General features: G+C 41.3%; 1 protein-coding gene across 43 annotated transcripts in view; it reads left to right on the forward strand.

Annotated features, from left to right (window-relative positions):
- Positions 1-23,219, forward strand: part of heph (polypyrimidine tract-binding protein 1 heph) — a 199,905-nt gene that overhangs the window by 158,766 nt on the left and 17,920 nt on the right. For 34 of the 43 annotated variants that reach the window (XM_086839761.1, XM_086839768.1, XM_086839777.1 and 31 more), the window contains 5 exons: positions 8,446-8,711; positions 18,055-18,378; positions 18,438-18,723; positions 18,991-19,184; positions 20,067-20,100. In XM_086839761.1, the coding sequence (XP_086695887.1) occupies positions 8,446-8,711; positions 18,055-18,378; positions 18,438-18,723; positions 18,991-19,184; positions 20,067-20,100 (1,104 nt within the window). The remainder of the gene's footprint in view (positions 1-8,445; positions 8,712-18,054; positions 18,379-18,437; positions 18,724-18,990; positions 19,185-20,066; positions 20,101-23,219) is intronic. The other 9 variants (XM_086839783.1, XM_086839795.1, XM_086839784.1 and 6 more) reach the window with 1 other exon arrangement.

The raw sequence follows: 23,219 nt of genomic DNA on the forward strand, positions 1-23,219 counted from the left end.
AAAGGCAGAAATAATAACAAAAGGAATTGCTAAATAAATGTATAAGGACACTTTTATTGCACTGCAAGAAACGAGGAGCAGGAACTAGAGAGTGAGAGGGGTGGGGAGGACAACACAACACAAAGGCCAGACAAGTAAATAGCAAGAGACCAAAAAGCAACAATGAGCATTGTGTGGTCGAGCCTTAGATAAACACACGCACTTCTCCACGTTCAATTGTAAGAGTATTTGTGTGTGCCACTAAACCAATACATCGATAGCCCCACACATACACACACACACTCATTCATGGTTATTTCCGTTACACGGACTCCGCAGGACATGCAACAAATTTTTCACGTAAATGTAATAAAAACACTTTGGCATGTGCAACGCGTATGGAGAGGGGGCTCCTGCCACGCCCATCCACTTGAACTGAGTGGCTCCCATGGCTGTGTGTGTGTGTGTTGGTTTAGTGTCCTGGTGTGTGCGTGCGGCGATTGAATGAACCAAACACATATACTCGCTTTTGAAGTGAATGGGGGAAACAGGACTCCAGACTAGGACTTGGACTAGGACTCCAACGCAGCAGCAAGTTGAATTTTCGGGCCTGCTAATAAATAGTTTCGCTTGATTTATTTGATTTTTTATTATTAGGAATATTTTATGCCAGGTATATGAGACCCCAGGGAGTCCAGGAAATAGTACTAGCTAATTCCACAAAAAATACAGGGAGAGAAAATTAAGTAAAGCCATAATAGAATCAAATAGAAGTGAATTATATAAGAGAAGTTGTGCATCTTCAGAAATTTTAAAGCAGAATTCTGAGCAGGACAAGCTTAAAAATCTTTTTATAGAACACATGAATTTATATCTTGAATAATCCTTAAGTGACTAGCTGGTCTTGGCTTTCCCCAAAGAAAATAAGAGACTAGGAAGGGTTGTTAACCACAAAAATTGGTTAATTTACATCTCATAAAAATCCTTTTAATTTTAAAAAACTTTCAAAAATTGTATGGCAATATTTCTCCCTGTGCATTCGATGGCGTGGCCATGTCGCGTGTCCGGCTAGAAACATCAAGCGTGGCCAGAACCGTGTTTTGCTTTTGTTGTCGCCACACTGGCCATACACACAGCAACAGCAACACAACACCCACCATACACACACCACACTACACCTCCTGCCGCTTCAGTTTGTTGTTTATTGTTACAGCCCTCACACATGCATCGCAGGCCACGCTGTTTGTATAGTCCACCAACATTTGTTTGTTTATTGACCGATTTTGGGGGCTTAATGGTCAGCTCACCACCTATGCCATCCATATAGGTGAAATAAAAAAAATACAACGAAAAAAAATAAAACAATATATTCTATAGCGAAACTCCTTCGCCACGCAGCTGTTGCCGGTTTGTGTATAAAAAATATATATAACCGGCTTTTAGCATGGCTAATTCCCCGACCAGACAGGCGATAGAATATGCTAAAAAAAATATATACAAATATATATATACAAAATTTGTATATATATCCAGTGTGTGTGTGCAGCTTGTTTTCATTATGCATGACCGGTGATCCCTTGAGCTCCCTGCAAATCTCGAAATCAGCTTGAAACTCACCCGTTGTGGCGTCATGCCGCCAATTTAAAGCTCAAGTGTGTGCTCAATGTGATGGCCAATCCCTTTTTGCTGCTGCTGCTGCTGCTGCTGGCCAAACACTTGAACGTTTTTATTGCCATAACCAATAAGAGGCGACAGTTTGGCAAGTGTCCGTGTCCGAGTCCTGTGAATCCTGTTGAACCCTGCGCGTGCCGCCCTGTCTCTTCGCACGTCTCCTCCGGTCTCCTCTACGCGTTGCGTGTAAATATTTTCGCAGTCAATAAAATAATATTGTCATAATTTTTGCCTTCTCTCTTTTTCCGTTTATATTTTTCTGTATCAATATTGAGACAGCATTGAAAAGGAGTATAAAAATCCGGCCAGACCAAAAGGCAAACAGCAATTGTCAATTGGTTTGACTTGCTGCGCCTGGCTCCGCTGACTGTGTGCAGCCATTTATGGCAGGCACTGTACGTGAGTGTGGTTAGTGGCAGTAGACTTTTGGCCTGACTTTATGTCGCGAGTGTGCGAAATATTTGTGTGTTTGTGTGTGTGTTACATTTAATTAAGCATACGCCCTGTTGGCCGTCCTTGTGTACGTAATTTTAATGCACAAATGAAGTGGAAAAAGTTTTGCCAGGACCAACAAACCAAAGCAATGCTTACATTTCTGCTCCCTGCTGCTACTCTTGCCTTCCTCAGTTCAACCCTGTAGTTGGCTCATAACTTAAACAATTGATATACTTCCCAGGGTTTGCACTGTCAAAATATTTTCATATGTAGATTATAATTTAAAGGCAGCAATTTTCGTTAATGGTAATAATCTAATTTCTTGGCAAATTATTAGATTTAATTAAAGAAAATAAATACTTAATACGTTTTGCTTTAACAAATTAAGCAGATTTGTAAGAGCACTAATTTTTGGTAGTGGATTCACATCCTTGGATGCAGTCTGGTCCTGGCTATGGGCTGTTTGACTGAATGCCACTTGACTGCACACAGACATGGAGAAGTCCTTCTAGACTGCATCCTGGCGAATGCCAATGCATTTCCCTCCTCATACATACATATATGTAAGCGGGGGCTAAAAAAAACTATTTTCGTAATTGAAATGCAATTAAAATTTGTAAACGTCGTCGACATCATCGTCATCGTCATCATCCGGACGAGACCCAGCTGCGTACGTTGACTCCTTCCATTCGCAGCAAAAGGACTCGCACACTCCGTTCTATGACAAATTTTTAATGAATTACATTTCTTGCGGGTGTTAGGCCCGAGCTGCAAAAAGAAAATCGTTATTTTCAATTATGGCCAAGAGAGAGAGAGCGAAAGAGAGGAGAGCACGTCTGGAGCCGAGAAAAATGAACACAGAGTATGGAAAAGGCGGCCGACTGTGTTTGCCTTTGGCATTGGGTTTCATTTGCTGCCAAAAAATTGTGCCATGATTGATTATGCGTGGGCGAATGTTTAAATTAAAGACAAGGCCAGGCATGGCTATGTAAATATCATTAAGTCCTTGGGCAAACACACACACACACAGACAGACAGACAGACACACAGAAGTTTGCCCAACAATTTAAAATTTATGATGTGTGAGCTTGTAAAAATCTAATTTACCATCGCATAATTAAAGACGCTCGAACGCTCGTATTTATTCAAATTATATATTCGAATGTTGACACACCCAAAGGCAGGAGAAGTTTTTGGTTAGGAGAAAGGGAAAGGGAAATGGAAATGGGCAAGGGCGGAGTTTATAGACAAACACTGGCTGGCGTCACGTCATACTCTCTCCCATTAAATCATTAAATGCCGCCGTGTAAGCATAAATTTAATTGTTATTAACAATCAGCACTTATTTCACGCCCCCTTTTATCCCACAAATACACACACATAGACTGGATCCTGGGGGAGAAAACCCTTTTTCTTTTGTTCAACAACTCGCCTTTTTCCATTCATTTTCATTTACATTTTTCGTTTTGGGGTTTCTGTTTGCTTTATGAATTTAAATTGTCATTAATTAACTTCATGCGAGGTGGTGGCGGCGAAGGGAGTGCGAGAGCTGTTGCAGAGCAAATTATTACACATACGCCGCATTGGCCGCCGGACAGACTCACCGACTGACCATTCATTACGGCCCAACCATCGTCGTCCGAACTCAATTACAGTTTGTAAACTTTTCAATTAGCTATAAATAGTTTATTTATGTATATTTTTCGTGCAAACTCATGCTGAGTGTGTGTGTGCCGAGTGTGTGTGCTTAATTGAAAGCGGCTGCCTCTGGTTTTTTCTGTGTGGGGAGTTCGAGGCGGTCATTAATACCGTTGAGCTTTGGCCGCTTTCGTCCTTGCAGCAGCAGCAGCAGCAGCAGCTCATTTTAACGCCCAGCGAAGCGAATAATTGCTATTCATATCATCATGCTCTCACGGCACATTGACAGTCAACAAGCATCGCACATTGCGAATCGCACGCGCCCAGCATCATCATTATCGAATGCAAATTTTTATCGCCATTTGCACTTTTTTCGCTTTTTATGGCCAGCGAGAGCAGTTAATGCATTTCGGGTCTTGTTGATTTTGGCATTGTCCTGTAATTACCCGTGAGTATCAGTGGATACTCTCTCTCTCGCTCAAACAGATGGTTTTAAACTCGTGATTAATTCGAAAGTTGGCCACAAATTGCATTTTATTGTTTGCCTTGCAAATATTTGCGGTTGATTTGGGTTATTTAACATTGGGATGTTAATTAAAAAGCAGCGATTTCATAACTGCAAAAGCAAGTCGGAATATCCGCAGGCCATGAGCACGAGTCTAACTCAAATTGCACCATTTTTTTGCGGCAATCTTTTGCTATACAGTAAAGACTTAAAAATAGAGGAAAATACTATAAAAGGAAGCTATCTTTCCATTTCAAGCAAGCTCTTGTGCGTCTTCTAATTAAAATACCTAGAAAATACCCTTTTTCATGGACCTTTCACTGTACTTGCATCAGCATTTGGCAGCTGTCATGCTCGTTGCCTGCATTTCCGGTTGTCGACGCCATCTTCCTTTTCAATTATGGCCGCTCTGCCTTTTGTCGAAGCCATTTGAACAGCCACAGGCGCTCCTTCACTGTCGCCTCTGTCGATTCCTGGCTCGTTTTCACACCGCGCTTTGTTTGCGATTTGAAACAAATGTAGCACGGAGAGGAAAATCTAGTGCAGGCAGGAGGAAGCAACAACAGAAAAAAAAGACGAGCTGCCGAAAACCGAATTGAGTTGAGTTGTTGATGGCAAAACGTCAAAAAATCCACAAATTCTACTAGTTTTTTTGTTGCTTGTCTTGCATGATAGATACTTTTACATATTTTCGCCCCACCATTCGACATTTTTTCCGGCAACTGGCCCAACGGCACTTGATTTGTTGTTTGTCTTTTGCAGAACATTTCCGGTACCTCGCTTTTTATTTAGTTTCGATTTCCAGCAGCAGCAGCAGTAGCGTTCTTTTTTCCTGTCGTTTTTGGCTGTTATTTATGGGGGAACCGGCGAGTGATGGAGCAGATCTCATCGCTCTCTTCGCAGTAGTTGCCTGCCCATCCATGCCCATTGATTTTTAATAAATTTTTGAGCTGCCCTTTCGAATGGTCGATTGAATGAATGCCTGGCCCCAAAACTATAACGACCACCGCTTACACAGGTCCCAGGTCCCGGCCTCGACTGCATAATTTCGTTTCAGCTTCATTTCCGTTTCGAACTAATCAAAAAGTGTAATTTCCGATTAGTTGTATTCAGTATTGACCGGTTGCTCTCTCAGGGAGCGAGAAGAGGGCTTTCCCTTCTGGAGCACTTCTAGAGAAGAGAGTTCACCGAGTGCAGTTCGAGTCTCGAGCCTCTGAGCCGACTTTTCCCTTTTTGAGTCCGGCCACAAAAGGTGAGGGGAGGATGGTAAAAAGTCCTTTTCTGTGGCCCGGTTTTCCTTGCATTGTGTAATAAATCGGCACATTGACCCCCAAGACCACCGTCGTCTGCTGCCCTGATTGAAAGTGGGGAATTGGTCGGATAATGACCCTTTTACATTATGAGTTATGAGGGCGAAAAAGTTCAGAGGAGAGAGCCAACTATCAATTTATCTCAATCTTGGCAATTCGTAGCTCACTTTTTGGGGCTAGCAAGTGGTTTAAGTTGGGTTAGCTTAAATCTAGGATTGCGTTGCCCATTAAAAAATATAGGTGGAGTAACAAGAGATTAATCTATTAATTGATTAAGGGAACCATTAATCCTAGATCATTTATTTATATATTTTAATACCCTTACAAAGTAATTTTTAGTTAAAAGCTTGCAAACACAGTGAAATAATCATTTCCGACCCCATAAACCATATTTATTCTGGATCAACATGATCAGCCGAGTCGAACTAGCCATTTCTGAAAGAAAAATTTGTCAACAAATTTAAAGCCATCTGAATTAAATTAATTAGTTAATTAGTTAGTTAGTGTTCTATACATATACTCTCAATAGTAACAGGAACAGGTCAGATCATACAGCTGATATAGAAATGATCGTTGGATCTCTCTGTCTCTTCCTCTCCCTCTCCCTCTCCATCTCTCTCTCTCTCTTTTTCTATCTGTACAGATACCTCTTACTCTCTATCTTTCTCTGTGTATCTCTTGAGATATCTCTTTCCCTCTCGCTCTCACTTTCTCTTTTCTCTTTACTCGGGGACTATAAATACCGGGCTCTGCCGCCTTGCGCACCTCATTCAGTCCGCGACCACCCAAGTGTTAACATCTCTAGTGATAGTGATTAGTGATTTCCCTTTAACCCAAAAATATCACCTGACTTATGCAATGTATTCGCAAAGTTAACAGCCTAAATTAATTATTAATTATTAGCGAATATTGATTTCTTACCCTTACAATAGTTTAAAAACTAATCCTGACTTTGGCATCAACTTTTGATACATTCTTATACCCTTTCAGGGTATTCTTATTTCAGTCAAAAGCATGTAATTCATAAAGGAACAATTTCCGACCCTATAAATCATATATATTCTTGATCAGAATAAAAAACCAAATCGATCTAGCCATGTTTGGGAGTAAAATTTTTTTCGAATTTATTTTCAAAATTTTATGACTATATTGACTATATTGTGAAAGTTGAAAAATTTGATAAAAATTTAAATTACTATTATTTTAAAACTCAATATGCAGATTTGTTAACCCTTTAAAAACTAGCACAGAACATCTTTCCGAATTGAAATTAATGCATTTTTGACTGTGTTATGAATTTTTTAAACTTTGATTTATCATAAAAATTCTCATAAAAATATCAATAAATATCAGTTCAAAAATGGTATTCCAATTTTAGTCAGAAGTTTGTAACTCATGAAGGAGTCATTTCCGACCCTAAAAAATCATATATATTCTTGATCAGAATTAAAAACCGAATCGATCTAGCCAAGGGGTTACATCGTTAAAATTATTAAAAGTTAAAACTAAATTAAATTTTTTCAAGTTTTAAATTGAGAATGCAGATTTATTATCCTAATAAAAACTAACTTAGGACAGCTTTCCGAATTGGAAATTAATGCATTTTTGACCAATTTATGATTGATTTAATATTATTCTCCCTGAATCAATTTCAAGCTGAGAGTGTATACGAATTTCGGCTACCCCTTTCTTGCATGGATTTTTTTCTATGTGAAAATGTAAAACTTTACCACTTGAAATCGTATTTACCTTTAAAACTCTCATTTCGCTTTAAATTCAAGCATAATTAAAACGACAGATGGACAGAATCCGGAGTGGCAGACCACGTTCACCCGTGGACTATCTCTGACCATGTGTTTGTTGGCTTGTTTAGCAAACAGTCGAGGTGTATGAGGATGAGCCTCAGTCAGTCTGGGAGTGTGTGTTTGTGGAAATCAGTAGAGGAGACTGCATTGCATTTGCATATGAACGGAATGGAATGGCTGGTGCCTGCAGGTGCCACAAAAAAATAAAAAGCGCACAACAGACCAACACATTAACAGGTGTTGACTAAGCGCCAGACAGATCCAGAGCCATCCTGCAGCCCTGCATATCCTCACCTTTTGCAACTGCAATTCAACCATAAAGAGTGGCTAAAATTTGTTTATAAAAATTTAAGGTACTTTTGGGACACAGCCAGAAACAGAGGTTTGAGGAGAGTTCACTAACCGAAAAAATAAGCAAACAAGTTTGCTTAGGCTCTGATTTTATGAGCACTTCAACGGGTTCAGTCTTCACAATTTTGCTCAGTGCTGTGTCAGGGATATCCCCAAAAATTTGCCTGCAATCGCTTCCAGGGCCAAAGGCAGCCTAAAATCCCATTTGTGTTGCACTGAACTCGTTGGGTTGAGGGGTTTGGGGTTCCCCTGTCCGCTTTATTTATGCAAAAATAACAAACAAGTCGAGTTTTTGGGAGGGTAAAGGAACGAGAACGGAGTGGCTAAAAGCCTCAAACGTTGTCTGTGCGCCGGACATTGTCGCCGTGTTGCTGCTGGATTATTCACAGCCGTTGAAAGTGTGCAATGAATGAATTTATGGTCCTCCGCCCATCGCCCAACTCCCAAGCTTAACTGGGCAAAGTGTATACAAATGTGGCAGCATTTGGCCATGTTATCAACGTTTTTATTTCGTCCTCTCTCTCTGTCCTCTTACCGGCAAATAAAAACCCAAAAATAAACAAATTAAGCGAAGCGCGGAAGCGGAAGTGCAGACATCTCTGGCCATTAACTGAGCCGGAGATGGTTCCACAGAGAGAGAGACAGGCAAAGAGAGACCTGCAGGGATTGTCAGCTGTTTAATATTTCAATTGGTTAAACAATGTTCGCTTATGTGTTTTCCCCTTTCTTTCTCTTTTGTTTTCCATTCCAGCCAAGGCCTCCAAAGTCATCCACTTGCGCAACATTCCAAACGAGTCCGGTGAGTCGGATGTGATTGCCCTGGGCCTTCCGTTCGGACGCGTGACCAACGTCCTGGTGCTCAAGGGCAAGAATCAGGCGTTCATCGAGATGGCCGACGAGATCTCCGCCACATCAATGGTGTCCTGCTACACAGTCAATCCGCCCCAGATGCGCGGCCGCATGGTCTATGTGCAGTTCTCCAATCATCGCGAACTGAAGACGGACCAAAGTCACAATGTGAGTACACCCAAAAACTACATTTAATCAAATATTTGAATAAGTTACACTTCAAACTAAACATTTATGAATTCATAAAGGTTTTCCCTTTTGTTTTTTGCCTTCTCCAATCCCATAATCGTTTTCCTGGTAGTAAACCCTTTGAAACCGATATCTGCCTTTAGCACAACTTCCTGTCTTAAGTGTTATTAATGTGGCAATTAAGTTTTCGTCCGAAAAAGGGAAACAAATGAAGCAACTGCGATTTATATGCAAATGTGGGTCGACGCCCCGTTGCTTTAGCGAAAAAGGAACCCTCTGATTAATTACACTTTCTGGGCAACTTAAACCCTTTCCCTGGAGAGAGATTTGGACCCATCATAAATGCACACACCCAGACACAGACACAGACTCACACACACGCGACACTCACTTAGGCAGGACATCTCTTTGTGGGTGCTTCTAAACCAATTTCTAATTTTAATTTCGTAAGCCACAAAGTCACTGACAAAGTTTAAAATGCTTTCAAATAAATACACATGGCCGCACTCACACACACACACAGACATTGTGTGGCACAAAAGCAAACAGTAAAATGCATAGTTTTTGGGGTTTTGCGGACACGCACCCATACATAGAGAGATAGGACTCGGATACATAAATACAAATGAAACCACACGCATACCAAGGAGACAAACGAATCAGGAATAGAAGAGATGCCAGCTGCTTAGCTGCCGAGTCAAAAGCATATTTTGATTACTTAAATGAAAGTGGAGGGGGTTTGCTGAGTAAAAGAGGGAGATAACCGCAACAGCAGCAGCAGCAACAGCAGCAACAGCAGCAACAGCAGCAACAGCAGCAACAGTAAGAGCAACAACAATTGGGCCAAAAGAAGGCCCAAAGCGAGCTTGTCACCTTTTGTGGGCGTGGGCGCTGCTACCTTACGGTCTGGTGGTGGAGGATTCCCCACACGGTGGTGCTGCTGGTGGTTGGGGTGGTGAGCCCAAAAGCAAACTACTTAAAAAGAGATCGCAACAGCAGCAGCAGCAACAACGAAAAAAGGTTAAGAGGCTGCAGCACCGGCACCACAAGGGCCAAAATAAAGTACACAAGAAAGAAAAGTTATATAAAGGCTAAAGAAAATTATAAAAAACTAGGGTTTAATTATAGAAGAAACCTTGAAAGAAAATGTTACGACTACAACAAGATGGGGTTTTTAACTTTAAAGGATAATAAGGCTTTGAGAATTAATACCTAACCTAAAAGGTTAATTTTCTGACTGAGTTTTAGCTTTAAAATTCTTTAGAAAACCCTCTATAAATATACAAGTTTGATTTTAAGTGTAGTGGCATAGCCTATGACTTAGGTGACATGGCAGCAACAATAGCAGCAGCAGCAACAGCAACAGCAGCAGCAGCAGCACAGCAGCAGCAGTAACAGGCAGCAACACCAACAACACAAGCAGCTAGACCAAACAATACAGTTACATTTCACTGATTACCTTTTGGCTGTGGCTACCACAGTTCTGTGTGTGCCTGTGTGTGTGTTGGCTGGTTGTGTGGGCAGATTTCTCTTGTTAACTACTAATCCTAGTAAAAGGCCTTGTTGTTGGCCTCCGCAGACGACAACGTGAGACAAGTCAGACGAGTGGAAAAGTCAACGCTGCTGCCACCATCTTCTCTAGTGGAAAATCTCTTAAAATGCAGGGGAGTGTGTGTAATCTTATGTGTGTGTGTGTGTGTGATGCTCCTGCCAACATATTTATACAATTTCTCATTTCATTCAGTTTTTCTTTTCGTTTTCTGTGCCCCATGTCCATTGTGAAAATGTCTTGTCTCGGATCCTTCTCCTTGTATATTCTTCTGTATATGTTTTTCCCTTCATGCCGCACCTCTGTAGCTGTCTCTTCATTGGCTTTTGTGTCTTCTTCTCGTCTGGCTCACCTGTGCCGCATTCAGTTGATTGTTTGGTGTCCTGACTGTTCCTTTTATTTCTGCGTTTTGCGTCATATTTCGCCGCCTGTCATTTGCTATTTGTTGTGTTGCTGCTGTCACTAGTGTTGCTGCTCCGGCTCCTCCTGCTGCTCCGTTGCTAGTGCAATGTGGCAAGCTGGAGATAAGATGCTTAGCGAATTGTTGTCAGCTCCTTGAGAAAACTTAAGAAATCATATATGAGCGGGCACAAGGAGCGCTGCCTCTGATGTTGCAGAAATGTCAGGAGACTAGAGAGACACGAGAGAGAGACGGCGACAGCGACAACTCTTTCTACATTTCTTTCTTTTTTTAATTCCCTCGTTAGTTGGGTATTTCCGTAAATAGCAAATTTTCCCCAATTTCCTGTTTTGTGAGATGCTTTAAACTCCAACAGGGAAAGGGTTTTAGGGGGAGAAAATCTATTTCATCTGCAAAAAAGGGGGAGAGAGAGACAAATCCATTGCATGGCCTTAGGGGATTTTAACCCCACGCACCTGAAGGCAAAAGCTGCGACGACAGGCAGCAACAGCAAATCAGCAATACAGGATTTCCAAATCATCTGCTTCCCTCTCAGAAACACACAAGAATCCCATATCCATGCACTGAGAAAAATGTGCAATAAGTTGTGAGATGAATATAATGTTTAAACTGCTTATTACAGTAAGAAATGTATACAGAAGACAGAGGAAACTCCAAAAGAGGTTTTGAATAGGTAGATTCAATTCCAAAAAGGTGTTTCTTCAGTGTAAAAATGGAGACATCTAGTCGCACACACACATGTGCGATTCCAACGGCTGAGTGATTGCAAGGTATAGAAAATAAAACAAATAGGATGAGGAGGGAAACCCAAGCAACAGAAATGAAAAATCCCGTAGCATACTTTGCAGCAATCCCCACTCCCAGCAGCTCCGACATTTATGTTGGCAATTTGGCAGTCAACCGGCAACGCTGCCGTAGATATAGCTCTAGCTGTAGCTGTAGCTGTTGCTGTTGCTCCTGCGTAACAGGATTCTAATATGTCATGTCGCAGGGATGTCCTTTCACCTTTTGCCACAAGCAAAAGTAGCAACATCCTCCTCCATATACTGCCCCAACCCCATTCCCATGCCTAGTACTCTCTGCGGAGCCCTGGGTTTCCGTTTCTATTTTCGCTGATGTCTTACTTCTAGCAACTTGCGCTTCGACGACCCTTGACTAAGATGCCAGAAATGAAGATAAATGCACTGGCAAGTTCACGCGCGGTTACGACCGCAACAAGAGCTGCCCACAGAGCCACTCTGATGCCCCCAAAAAGTCTCCCCTTTTTCCCACAGTAAAATCCTTGCCAACCCCAAAGGTCCGCAACTGGCATTGTTTAGTGGGTTTCAAATTTGACATGTGATTGTTTTCTGGCTCTCTGTATCTGTGTGTGTTGTGTGTGTTCTTTTGGGGGACGATGGCGCATCTGTTGCCCTGAGTTTTGTTTTGTCTGGGTAATTTTGATAAATTAATTTTTGAGCCTAGTCTGTGGCCTCTTTTACGGCCAAAAAGGGTTGACAGCCACTTGGGGACGAGACCCAACGCCTCCGTTGCCAGTAAAAAGAATTTGATTGAAATATAATTTCTCCAAAACAAAATCCCCCACACACAGTCTAATCTCCTGTGTAACATTTGCCATTCCTTGGGCTTCATTAGATCCGCACAATTGATTAATCGCTGTATGAATACCCAATGAATAGATGCCTAGAGCCGGGCTACTCGGTATTCCAGCCTCCACAGGGGGTCCAAGTGGATTCGAGTCGAGTCGCGCGTTCAAGTGCGAACAGCAAATGCAGGTAATCATCATAATTGGCAATCGGCGCCCAAAACAGCCAAACAGCAGGCCCACCGGCAGAAGACAATCGACAATGGAACCGAAGTGAGTTCTCCGGTCGACTGCAGCTCATTGAATGCGCTTTGCATGAATCACTCTAAGAAAAGTTTAGTTATTCTGAGGGCATTCTAGGTAGAAATCTTAATTGAGTCAAGGTCTTGAATAAGAGGAACTTTGGTAGACTAAATACCAAATAACTTGGTTCTCTAACTCCTTTACAAGGATTCTTGCACCATAATTTATCTCTTAAATCTGCTGGCTCCTGCTTAATCAAATTTCAACTTCATTTTACACCCATAGAATTTCCCTCAGTGTTTATTGCAAATGCATTTCCCCGAAGCACGCTTGTTTGCATGTGTTTGCCGTTGTTGTGCGAATGCATGTGTTAACTGTTGTACTCACTGTGTGTGTGTTTGCGGGCAGGTGCTGGCTTTCCCTTCAGTGATAAGGTTACCTTGTAATTAAATTAAATTGCCGACTACAGAGACAAGGCCAGAGAGAGCTGCATTTTCCGGACGCCTCCTGTGGCAAAATCAAACAATGAAAAAGGGAAAATCCAAAGCCAGAGAGAAAAACACAAAGTACACTAGCGAGCGAACGACCAAAAGGTGACGGACAGCAATTGTCAATTAATGGGGCACACACGTGAAAATTAGGCGAAAACACGAAGGAGGATTAATTTACAGAGACCCCCGTTTGACACCTGGCCAAAAGGGGGGAAACTAATACAAATGTCAAGCGATTAAGCCGCAGAAAGGATCAACCTGATTAGCAGCAAAGTCTTAGGCCACGTCTGTCTATAAATAACACCGAAAGGGGATTCGAGTTGTACATTTGATTTGGTGTTAATAATATAAACCAGGCTCAGCGACACACACAGCTCGATGTGTTATTTAATTTGCTGTTTGGCCCAAAGACAGGCTGTCAATGCCTGTTTGGGAAAAGCCCAAGGAGGAGGCAAGGCGAAAACGGCGAGGAAAACGAGCTTATGGAGCCTTTACTTTCGGCACGCTATTTGTCTAACTCTCAGGGTTGTGCAGTTAAAGGATTTCGCCCAGGCAAATAACTTCACATATCTCTGAACACTGAGCGTTGAGCGTTGAGCTATATCTGCTGCTGATGTTGCTGCTACTCGATGTTTATTTTTCTATGCGATGTTTTTCTTTCCTGTTTTCTGTTTTCCCATTTTATTTTCACGTTTACTTTTGCCCCCCACGTCCGCGACTGCCGTCGAAAGGAAAAGTAAGCTAATCTTATTGTTTTCCCAACAGCAACAGCAGCAGGAGCATCAGGAGCAGCGTATGTGCTCCGGCTCCGGCTCCTTCCTTTGCCCCTGATCCTGATCCTTTGAGTTATGCGGATGCGAGTGTTTGCTTATACTTGCGCCGCGCTAAAGCTTTTTGCCATTTTGATTGGCGACGTGTTGAAAATGGATTTAAATTACATTGTTTCGCCAAGGACGTGCTAGCATGCCTCACAGGATAACAACTGCTGCAAAATCCCCCAAAAAACCGACAACCGACAACCAACAACTGACAACTTTATATGTATGCACTGACTTTTCCAGCGGCTGTGTCAATATTTTCATTGTATTGATTAGTTTTGCATTACCGAAAAGTGGCCTTGCCGGCTCAAGAATATGGGAAGAAGGAAAGAGTTTTCTTTGTTTTCACAGGCATATTGACTTATCCCTTTTTTTGTTGGTTGGCCAGCGGATTTTGCTACTTTGCGTAACTCGTATTTATTTATGTGGGAATATGTTCGCCAAAAGGCTTTTAACACACCCTTTTTGCGCGGTTTATTTTTGCTATTTTTGCCTATATTTGCTCTGTGCATAAATAAGACAAATATGGTCTTGGTGTAGCCAAAGAAACCGCAGCTCTTTTTGGTGGCTTGAACTGACTTGACTTGACCGTAAAAACCAGGCAGCAGGCAGCAGATAAACGACCCACAGCAAAGTAATACATAATCCGAGAGCTCAGCTTTAAAACTTAACTACACAAGTTCATAACTTGTAGTGGTAGTAGCCCCGAAAAACTTTTCACCAGCAAGCTTCTTGGGTTTTTTCGTTTTGGTAGCACTAGCCATAGCCCCCTTTACTTTCCCAACTTGACTGGGAACACTTAAGCCAGCTCTCGAAAAGGGGCGACGACACTTGAGTACTTCTTCTCCGCCTCCTCGAAAAGGACTCACTCGCCTGCAGTTTAAAGTGTGCCTGTCAACGAAAATGCTGGGGGGAAAAGGTACTCAGTGTGACATTGCAATGAAAATAAACTTCCTGCCTGCCAGAAAGGAGAAAAAAAGCAGTAGGAGAAGGAGCAGCAGGAGCAGGAGCAGGAGCAGGAGCCGGAGCTGCTATGAAACAAAAATATTTATGCAAAACCTTAAGTGAAAGCAGCGTCAATATTTTTTTGGCGCCTGTCGCTCTGCGGTTTCAGCCTTCAGCTTTTGCCTTTTGTCAGCCATTTTTCCGGGTTTATTTCTTATGCAAAAACCGCATCAAAATCATAAAACAATTGCCGAGTTCTCTTTTCAGCTTGTTGAATATGGCAAAAGTTTTCCCAGCCAGCTTCTCCCTGGGTTTATGCCCAGTAAATGCTCCCTGAAAGAGTGAACACTGTATTAAATGAACTTTATATTTATTTTAATAGACTTTAATAAGAATAACAGGGATAATAAGGAAGTATGTGAACTATTTTCTTACATTTATTAAGTAAATGTTTGATTTTATTGTCAGTTTTACCTTATTATTATATCTTATCATAAAGAACCCTTACTGTACTGTAAACAATCTTCAAAGTATTAAATTTTTTAAATACTTTTTGGTTTTCCACCATACGTGGCCATCTAAAAGATTTTTAAAGAATCTCCTGGATGCAGGATGCACTGCCACAGGAATCTCTGTTTAATGCATAATAGTTTTTCCCCAAAAATCTATAAACTTTTCACAACTGAAAAGCTTGAGTGGGGGGAAAAAACTCGGGTAAAGTTTTCCGATTATGATTTAGCAAGTTGCTGGCAGTCGTATCCCCATGGTTTTCCCATCACAACGACGTTAGTTAAATGCTTCAGAGACGACGACACGTGTGTCCTTTGTCCAGATTTTCCCACTGACACCAGCACACGGGAATCGATCGATAAATGTGCTTATCAGCAACTTTGTCGATACTCTTTTTCGCTTATCAAAGCGCTTTTGGCTTATCAAATGTGGCATTTATCGTGGCAAAAGGTGAAAGGGAAGCCACGAAAACCATTCCATCGATATTAAATTATAACAATGTGGTGAGTAGTTTCGCGTGTGTGTGTGTGGGGTGTTTGCATATCTAATCAGGCCACAACAACAATTCGGTATTCTGGTTTGGGGATTGAGAGGGGGAGAGAGCGCACACAATTGACTCATTAACAGGCAAAACCGCGACAAGCAAAAGCCCAATACAAACAAACACTCTCACACACACACACACACACAACCATTTGTTATGTTTAATGATGTTGCTGGTTGTGGTGTTGGCGGTCCCTAAACTTTAACCCTTCCCCCTTTAAGCATATGTCCTGCAAGGATAATTAGAATGGCTTAGCCTAATATGCATGCAAGTGCTCCCCAAACTTTGGTTTGCCTTTAGAGTCTGCAAAGCGACAATGACCCTTTAATACACTGCAGGAAAAGAGGGGAACTATTAAATAAATAGTAGTAATAGAAATTACCTTTCCCTTTTATATTTCAAATAATATTTTCATTAAATTTTAATTAGTTGCTACTGACTTTAGATATTCAATAATTTATACTTTCCTCTCAGTGAAAGAGTCATTCCATAAACATGTAACTAGTTTCGCTTTGCCTAGTTACACTCTGTGAAGTTGTCAGGGCAAAGTTAAGCACAATTATCAAAGTGCTTAAACGCCTGCCAATTGGCCACTTGACAGGCAGTTAATATTAACTTAACTTACTTACTGTTTAAACAACAACAGCAAAATCCTCCAGCCCCAAGGAAGGACAGCATGAGTAATAGATGGGCTAAGGCAAAAACGCTTCCCAACAATTACATTACAATTTTTACACAATCAACGTCATCGTCATCATAATAATCAGGCAAAGTGAAGTATCAAATTACGCGCTGTGGCAGAAGGAAAAGCGAAAAGGGAATGGAAACCCACTGATGGCATCCCACAGGCATCTCAAGCCGGAATGGCAATCGAAGATGAAGCAGCCGCATCATCATGCCCCACGCCCCATGCCCCATGCCCCATTCCCATGATATATATCTAGTGTTAGTAGGGGGATAGTACATCCCACATACGCCCCGTTGTCTAGCGCACACACCGCGTCTCGTCGGCAATTCTAATCAATTTTTATTATTTTTACAAACTTTGGCAGCCAGCCGAAGGAGCTCACGTCGCCGTGCTCTTTTGTTTCGAATGGTAGCGGAATTTATCTAGGCAAAGGCAGAAACAAATAGCACGCCTGGGGAGGATTTTTCCCGAGAACTTTTCTTTCTTTTCACCCATCCTGTTGCGCTGACAAAGGCACAAACGCACAAACCAAAAAAGAAAAAAAAAATAAGGAACGAATAGAAAATAAAATAAAATAGAACGCACAGACACAGGCACAGGATATCGGGGGATGCCAAGGAAATCGTAGGAAAAATCAGAGGAAAATCATGGAGGGAAGGCAGGTGGGGCCCGTGGCCATGGGCGGTCGAATGTGTTTACGTTATGATTTTCGAAATCAAAATTCAGCACGAATAGGAATAAATTTACTTCCGAATGTCATTAAATTGTTTTCCGATAGAACGTGTATATTTCACGCAAGAAGTTTTTTGTTGCTCACTAAGAGCACGCGGCCCATCCTGGAAGGAGGAGGCTTCTCCGCATATCTGGCATCCGTTCCAAGGATACTTGTCATTGGCAGACTCCTCCTGGAACGAGGCTAAAGGGAGATGGTTGTACTTCCTCCTTCCTTGCTTCCCTTTATTATTACGATACTTGATATTATTGATTTTGATTGAGATTTATGTCGGCGGCCACGCAGAAGGATATCCCCTGTCTGCCGTGCAAAATGTTTAGCATATTTTTGCACTCGAAAAATAAGTCTTGGGAGAGGTTAATTAAATATTGAGTAAAAGGAGTGACTAATTTTAATTGATATGAATTCTAGAATTAAATGAGTAAATAACTAATTAGGCCTTTTAAAGTTTCATTACTATAATACCTTGGAAAAGGCATACAAATGAATAGGGAAAATGCTTTACATTTTAAAATGGATATTCATTCCTCTCTAAAAACAAAACCCTTTCTTAATTTAAATTAATAATTTAATAAGAAACCCTATAAGATTTCCTACCAGTGCAGCGATTCTTATTCTCTTTTTGAGTAAAAAACTTGCCCAGCTGCATAAATTTTGTGCACTGCCAGCTTCCCTGCGCTATGATTAATGCGCAAAAGTTTGCGCCTTTAACTAATAAAAGTTTCCGGACATTGCCGTCAGTAAATTGACTCAACATCTAATGTTTTTTTTCCCCCATCTTTATATTTCTTACAGAATTCGGTTGTCCAGAGCGACTACCGCATCCAGTCGCCGGCGGGTGGTTCCCCGCTGCCCTTGTGCGCCGCCAATGCCACCAGCAACAATGCCAATAGCTCCGGTGATAGCAACAGCAGTGCCGTGGCCATTTTGCAGAATAACACCAGTGCCGTGAATGCGGCTGGAAATAATACCAATTCGGCCGGAGGACCCAATACCGTGCTCCGTGTGATTGTCGAGTCACTAATGTATCCCGTATCGTTGGATATACTGCATCAGATCTTCCAGCGTTATGGCAAGGTCCTCAAGATCGTCACCTTCACCAAGAACAATTCATTCCAGGTACAGAGATATGATAATATTCCTAGTTTGAGCTCAACTAATCATTGTCTTTTATGCAGGCCCTCATCCAGTATCCGGATGCAAATTCGGCTCAGCATGCCAAGTCCCTGCTGGACGGTCAGAATATCTACAATGGCTGCTGCACGCTGCGAATTGATAACAGCAAGCTGACGGCACTGAATGTGAAGTACAACAATGACAAGTCGCGGGATTTCACGAACCCCGCGCTGCCCCCGGGTGAGCCCGGTGTGGATCTAATGCCCACCGCTGGCGGACTGATGAATACCAATGATCTGCTGTTGATCGCCGCCCGGCAAAGGCCCTCCCTAACAGGTGATAAAATAGGTAACACAAACGGAACATTTTCCCGATTTTTTCATTTATGTTTACTCTACGCTTCAAGTTGCTAAAATGACACACAAACTTTACACACACATACTAACCAGTAATTACACTTAAAGAAAATATGTAGCTTTGCTTTGTTTCCACTATTTATTGCCTTTACACCTGCTATCGATTCGTATTACAAGCTTAAGTGGCATGCAACAAATCAGGATAACGCAAGGCTCTGGCAAAAACTCAACTAACTTTGATTAATTGGATTGATTTCAGTCAACGGTCTGGGTGCCCCGGGAGTCCTGCCGCCCTTCGCCCTGGGCCTGGGCACTCCACTGACCGGAGGATATAGCAACGCCCTGCCCAATCTGGCCGCCTTCTCGCTGGCCAACAGCGGCGCCCTGCAGACAGCCGCACCCGCCATGCGCGGATACTCGAATGTTCTGCTCGTCTCGAATTTAAATGAGGAGGTAAGAGTCCCTATTTTTCGAAGGATATTTAAAATTAATGGATATACTTGGATTTACCATTTTTGTAGCTTTTCTACACGACTGATATAACTAATTAATAGGAATAACTTCTTGGAATATCTCTATACAATACTTTAAAGCGCAAATAATATGCATTTAGTTTTGATTTCTTTTTAAAAATTTCGAATATAACTTTGATAGAAATTATGATATAAATCAAGGCAAATATGGCACAATCTCCCTTGATAAGTTTCCTATTAAATATTTAAAATATTAAAACATGTGCCAGTGAAAAAAAACTCTGTACTGTAGCCTCTAAAAAATATATATTAAACTGAATGAAAGTTTAAAAAAATACCCCTTTCGTCAATATATATCACGATTAACCAAAAGGATTTCAATTAGTTCACATTCCGTGTTTGTCCACATTTCTTTCTACAAGTTTTCATTTACATTTGTCGTTTTTTTTTAAGCAAACAAATATCTGACAAAGCTGCCTGGTTTTTTTATTTATTTACACATTTTTTTTTACAAGTTTTCATTTCACATATTGCCGTTTTTTTCAAGCAAACAAATATCTGACAAAGCTGCCTTGATTTTATATTTATTTACCATCAAATGTATTACATTATTATTATATTTGTACTCTCGTATATATATATATATATATATTATATGTGTAGTGTATCGGGGAATCTGTTCCCCTTAAACTCCCTCAGCCTCCGCCTCTACCTTTACCTCTCTCTTGTTTCCCAGTCAGATTCATCATCTGTTCCATTTATTTCTCTGTTTAATCTTTGTTTAATTTTATTATTTGTAAAACATCTGAAACGAAACTCTCGCTAACTGACGACAAACTCTATTTTCTCTTTTTCTCTGTAGATGGTCACGCCTGATGCTCTCTTTACCCTCTTTGGTACGTCTGCACAACCGAATTACTACTACTCTATTAATTGCCAGTTTTATTTTCAATTTTATTTGTTTTGTTGTCCCGCTCGGCCAAGGCTAGACCCAAGGACCTTGGTTAATTTTGCAGATGCAGAGATATCCTTGAGCTCTCTACTAAACTCTATCTCTATCCTTGAAGTCTAAAGCGAATTCCCCATTGTCCTGTCTAGCTTTGGCCAGTCGCAACATGTCCCATATATATATTTACACTCCTTGAACAATTTATAAGTAGTTTACTTGATTATTCATTGAATTTACACTGTACGAATCGAGCGAGGCCAGCTCTGGGTCCTATATATCCCTTTTCTCTCCTGTTTTTTGTATATTTTTCTGTTGGTCCTTCCTGGGCTTTGGCATTTACGCCATTTACGTGCAATCAGCAAAAGTGCCATGAATTATTTATGCACTTCGGGGTGCCAGCCTCTGCCTCTGCCGGTGGGTTAAACAAAGCAATAGCTGACAAAAATGCGGCACAAAGTGTTTAAAATATTGAAAAAGCCTTAACATAAAAAACAAACAAGACAAAACCCCAGTTCAGGAATTTGTGTATGCAGCATTCGTTTGGCAGTTTGCACATAAAATGCATCCGCCATGTGGGAAATATATAAAATAGAAGTGCCATCAACCCAAGGCTGTAAAACTTTGGACCTTCTTGTTTTTCTAACCCCTCTCTGACTCCGGCTTAAAGCGATCCTGTTACTCTCGTGGGAGTACATAAATTTTGAGGGCAACTTCGATCAGAACATAAAATCCATTTAAATTGCTTCCGCATAGTCCATAGTCCAGAGCCCAAAGCCTGAACCTTCAGCAAATGGCTTTCTAATGGCTTTCCATCAGCCAGCTAGAAATGGAAATTGAAATAGAAATAGCAATAGAAATAGAAACCATTCTGGGTTATATCCATTTATCCTGTCATAAGTTCTGCTTACAAATTGTAAAACAATGAATATGAGAATGCATGTACGTATATATCTTCGTACATATATTAAAAACATGTAGCAAAGGCAACTGGCAACAAGTGAGACCGCACTCAGGACTCGCTGCTGCAGTCCTTGTACCTACATCCTGTTGCTCCTTCTGCTGTCTGTGTGAAATTACATGAATTAAGTGTGTGCTCGTGGCCGGGCTTCCATTGTTGGGGTCTCGCATCACGGTGAGGCGGTGAGGCGTTAGGGTGTGAGTGTCTAAGGACTCTGCCAGGACTAAAATGCATGCACAAAACACATGCTTTAACATGTGCTCATCCTGCCACACACACACACACACACACACACAGGCTGCACAAAAGATTGAGTGCGGAAGTGCATAGCTATAAAAATGTCCATTTATTTAGTTATCATTGCGCTTGTTGCTGTCGCCCATTGTTGCTTTTGCTGTTGCTTTGCTTAAGTGTGTATGCAGTGAGAGAAAAGATGGGGGATTTTGAGAAGCTAATGAAGTCCAAGAAATGGAAGGTAATACTTTTTATATAATAAAAGAAATTTGGTAAAAAGAAAGCTGTTAAGGTAGAATTTGGTAAAGATCATTTAGTTTAATAGGACATTTTCTAGAGGTTTTCGATTAGAATTAAATATATAACATTTATAAATATTATTTACTATCTATAGAACATAGAAATGGTGATTTGGGACCCTCAATTTAGGATCATAGGTAAAGTCCGCTTTAGTTTCGAACAATTAAGGTAGCCTTTCTCATTATCTAAAAATCCATTTAAAATAGAAAACTCTTAACCATTTCTCACCATGTATTTGGTGTGGTTTTTTGCCCCTTCACTCTGGCTTTCTTTCACTCTATAATACACACATGTATATATATATATATAGTGTGTGCACCTTTTTGTGGCACACACACAGAGAGTGCCACATCCATGATCATTGTGTAGTTTTTGCTGGCTCTTACAATTGAAATAAAATTTACTTGTGACTTTTCGTAGCTCGTTGGCTTGGTTAGCCGCTTGCTCGGTTGGTTGGTAGGTTTCTCGAATGGAAAGGAGGTGCAAGGAGCAAGGAGCAAGGGGCAGGAGCAGGAGCAGGATTGTATCTCCTTGGTAGTTTTTCGTCGTAGTCGTCTGTCGTCTGTTTGCCAAATGAATTTAACTAACTTTGTAAAGTTAATGGGGTTTGCTGTTTGAATTGCTCTCCCCGACATCCTGCTCCTTGCCTGTGTCCTGTATGTGTGTGTAGTTTATTATTTTATGGGATTCCCAGTTGACTTTTCACTTGCGCTGCATTTCTCCATTTCTACGTTTGGCTTGCTCCATTATGTACTTGATTTAATTACCAAAACACATCGATTGAGCAAGTTTTTGTCCGGCAAACAAGCATGTGTGGCGCATAATTGCAGCATAATGGATTTTGGTTGCCACACACACACACAGAGAACTGTTCCTTTTATCCTTTAGATACAATCCCTGGTGAATTTTTTGTCCCAAGTGTGTGTGTGTGTGTGCTCCTTTGTTTCTCTCTCTGTCTCTCTGGTGACACAAAACGGTTTGTTTGTGGCCAGAATCCTCCTTTGTTTGCATGCAAATGCATTTAATTTGAGTTTAAATACCCAAATATAAACTTTTGCCAAACAAACGAAACGAAATGGAGAGAGGTGAGCCGAGTTGAGGTGAAGTGAGGCAGGGAACAACAAGGGGTTAAGCCGCTTGAACTTAACCCTTGTGTGCGGTTGCTGCCTTTGATTTATATTTACAAATTGCACTCTGCATTCTGTCAGCAACAGTTCAGAGGAGAGGAGAGGAAGCTTATCGCTCAAAGTAAACAAAACTGTTGCCGAACGTATTAATTGCTTAAAAATTGTTTCTGTTTGTGGGGGATTTGTGCAACAACAGCAGCAGGAGCAGCAGCAGGAGCAGGAGCACGAAGGGAACGCGGACTGTGGAAAATCCAGGGAAAATCCGATCAATGCTGCAACAGCTAAAGTTACAGCTTGGCAGTTGACTGCCTGCACTGCTAATAAAGCTTAGATTGCTGATTAAACGCTCCAAAGGACTCAGAAGGCCAAAGTGGAAAAGCGTTAAAGTAGGAAACTCCTGCCTGGATACCCCATACGCCCCGTTGCACACAGACAGACGACGGCGGA

This window comes from Drosophila serrata, unplaced genomic scaffold (genome assembly GCF_035046125.1).
Source record: "Drosophila serrata isolate PLE 108 unplaced genomic scaffold, ASM3504612v1 contig_376, whole genome shotgun sequence".
Classification (NCBI taxonomy): Eukaryota; Metazoa; Arthropoda; class Insecta; order Diptera; family Drosophilidae; genus Drosophila; species Drosophila serrata.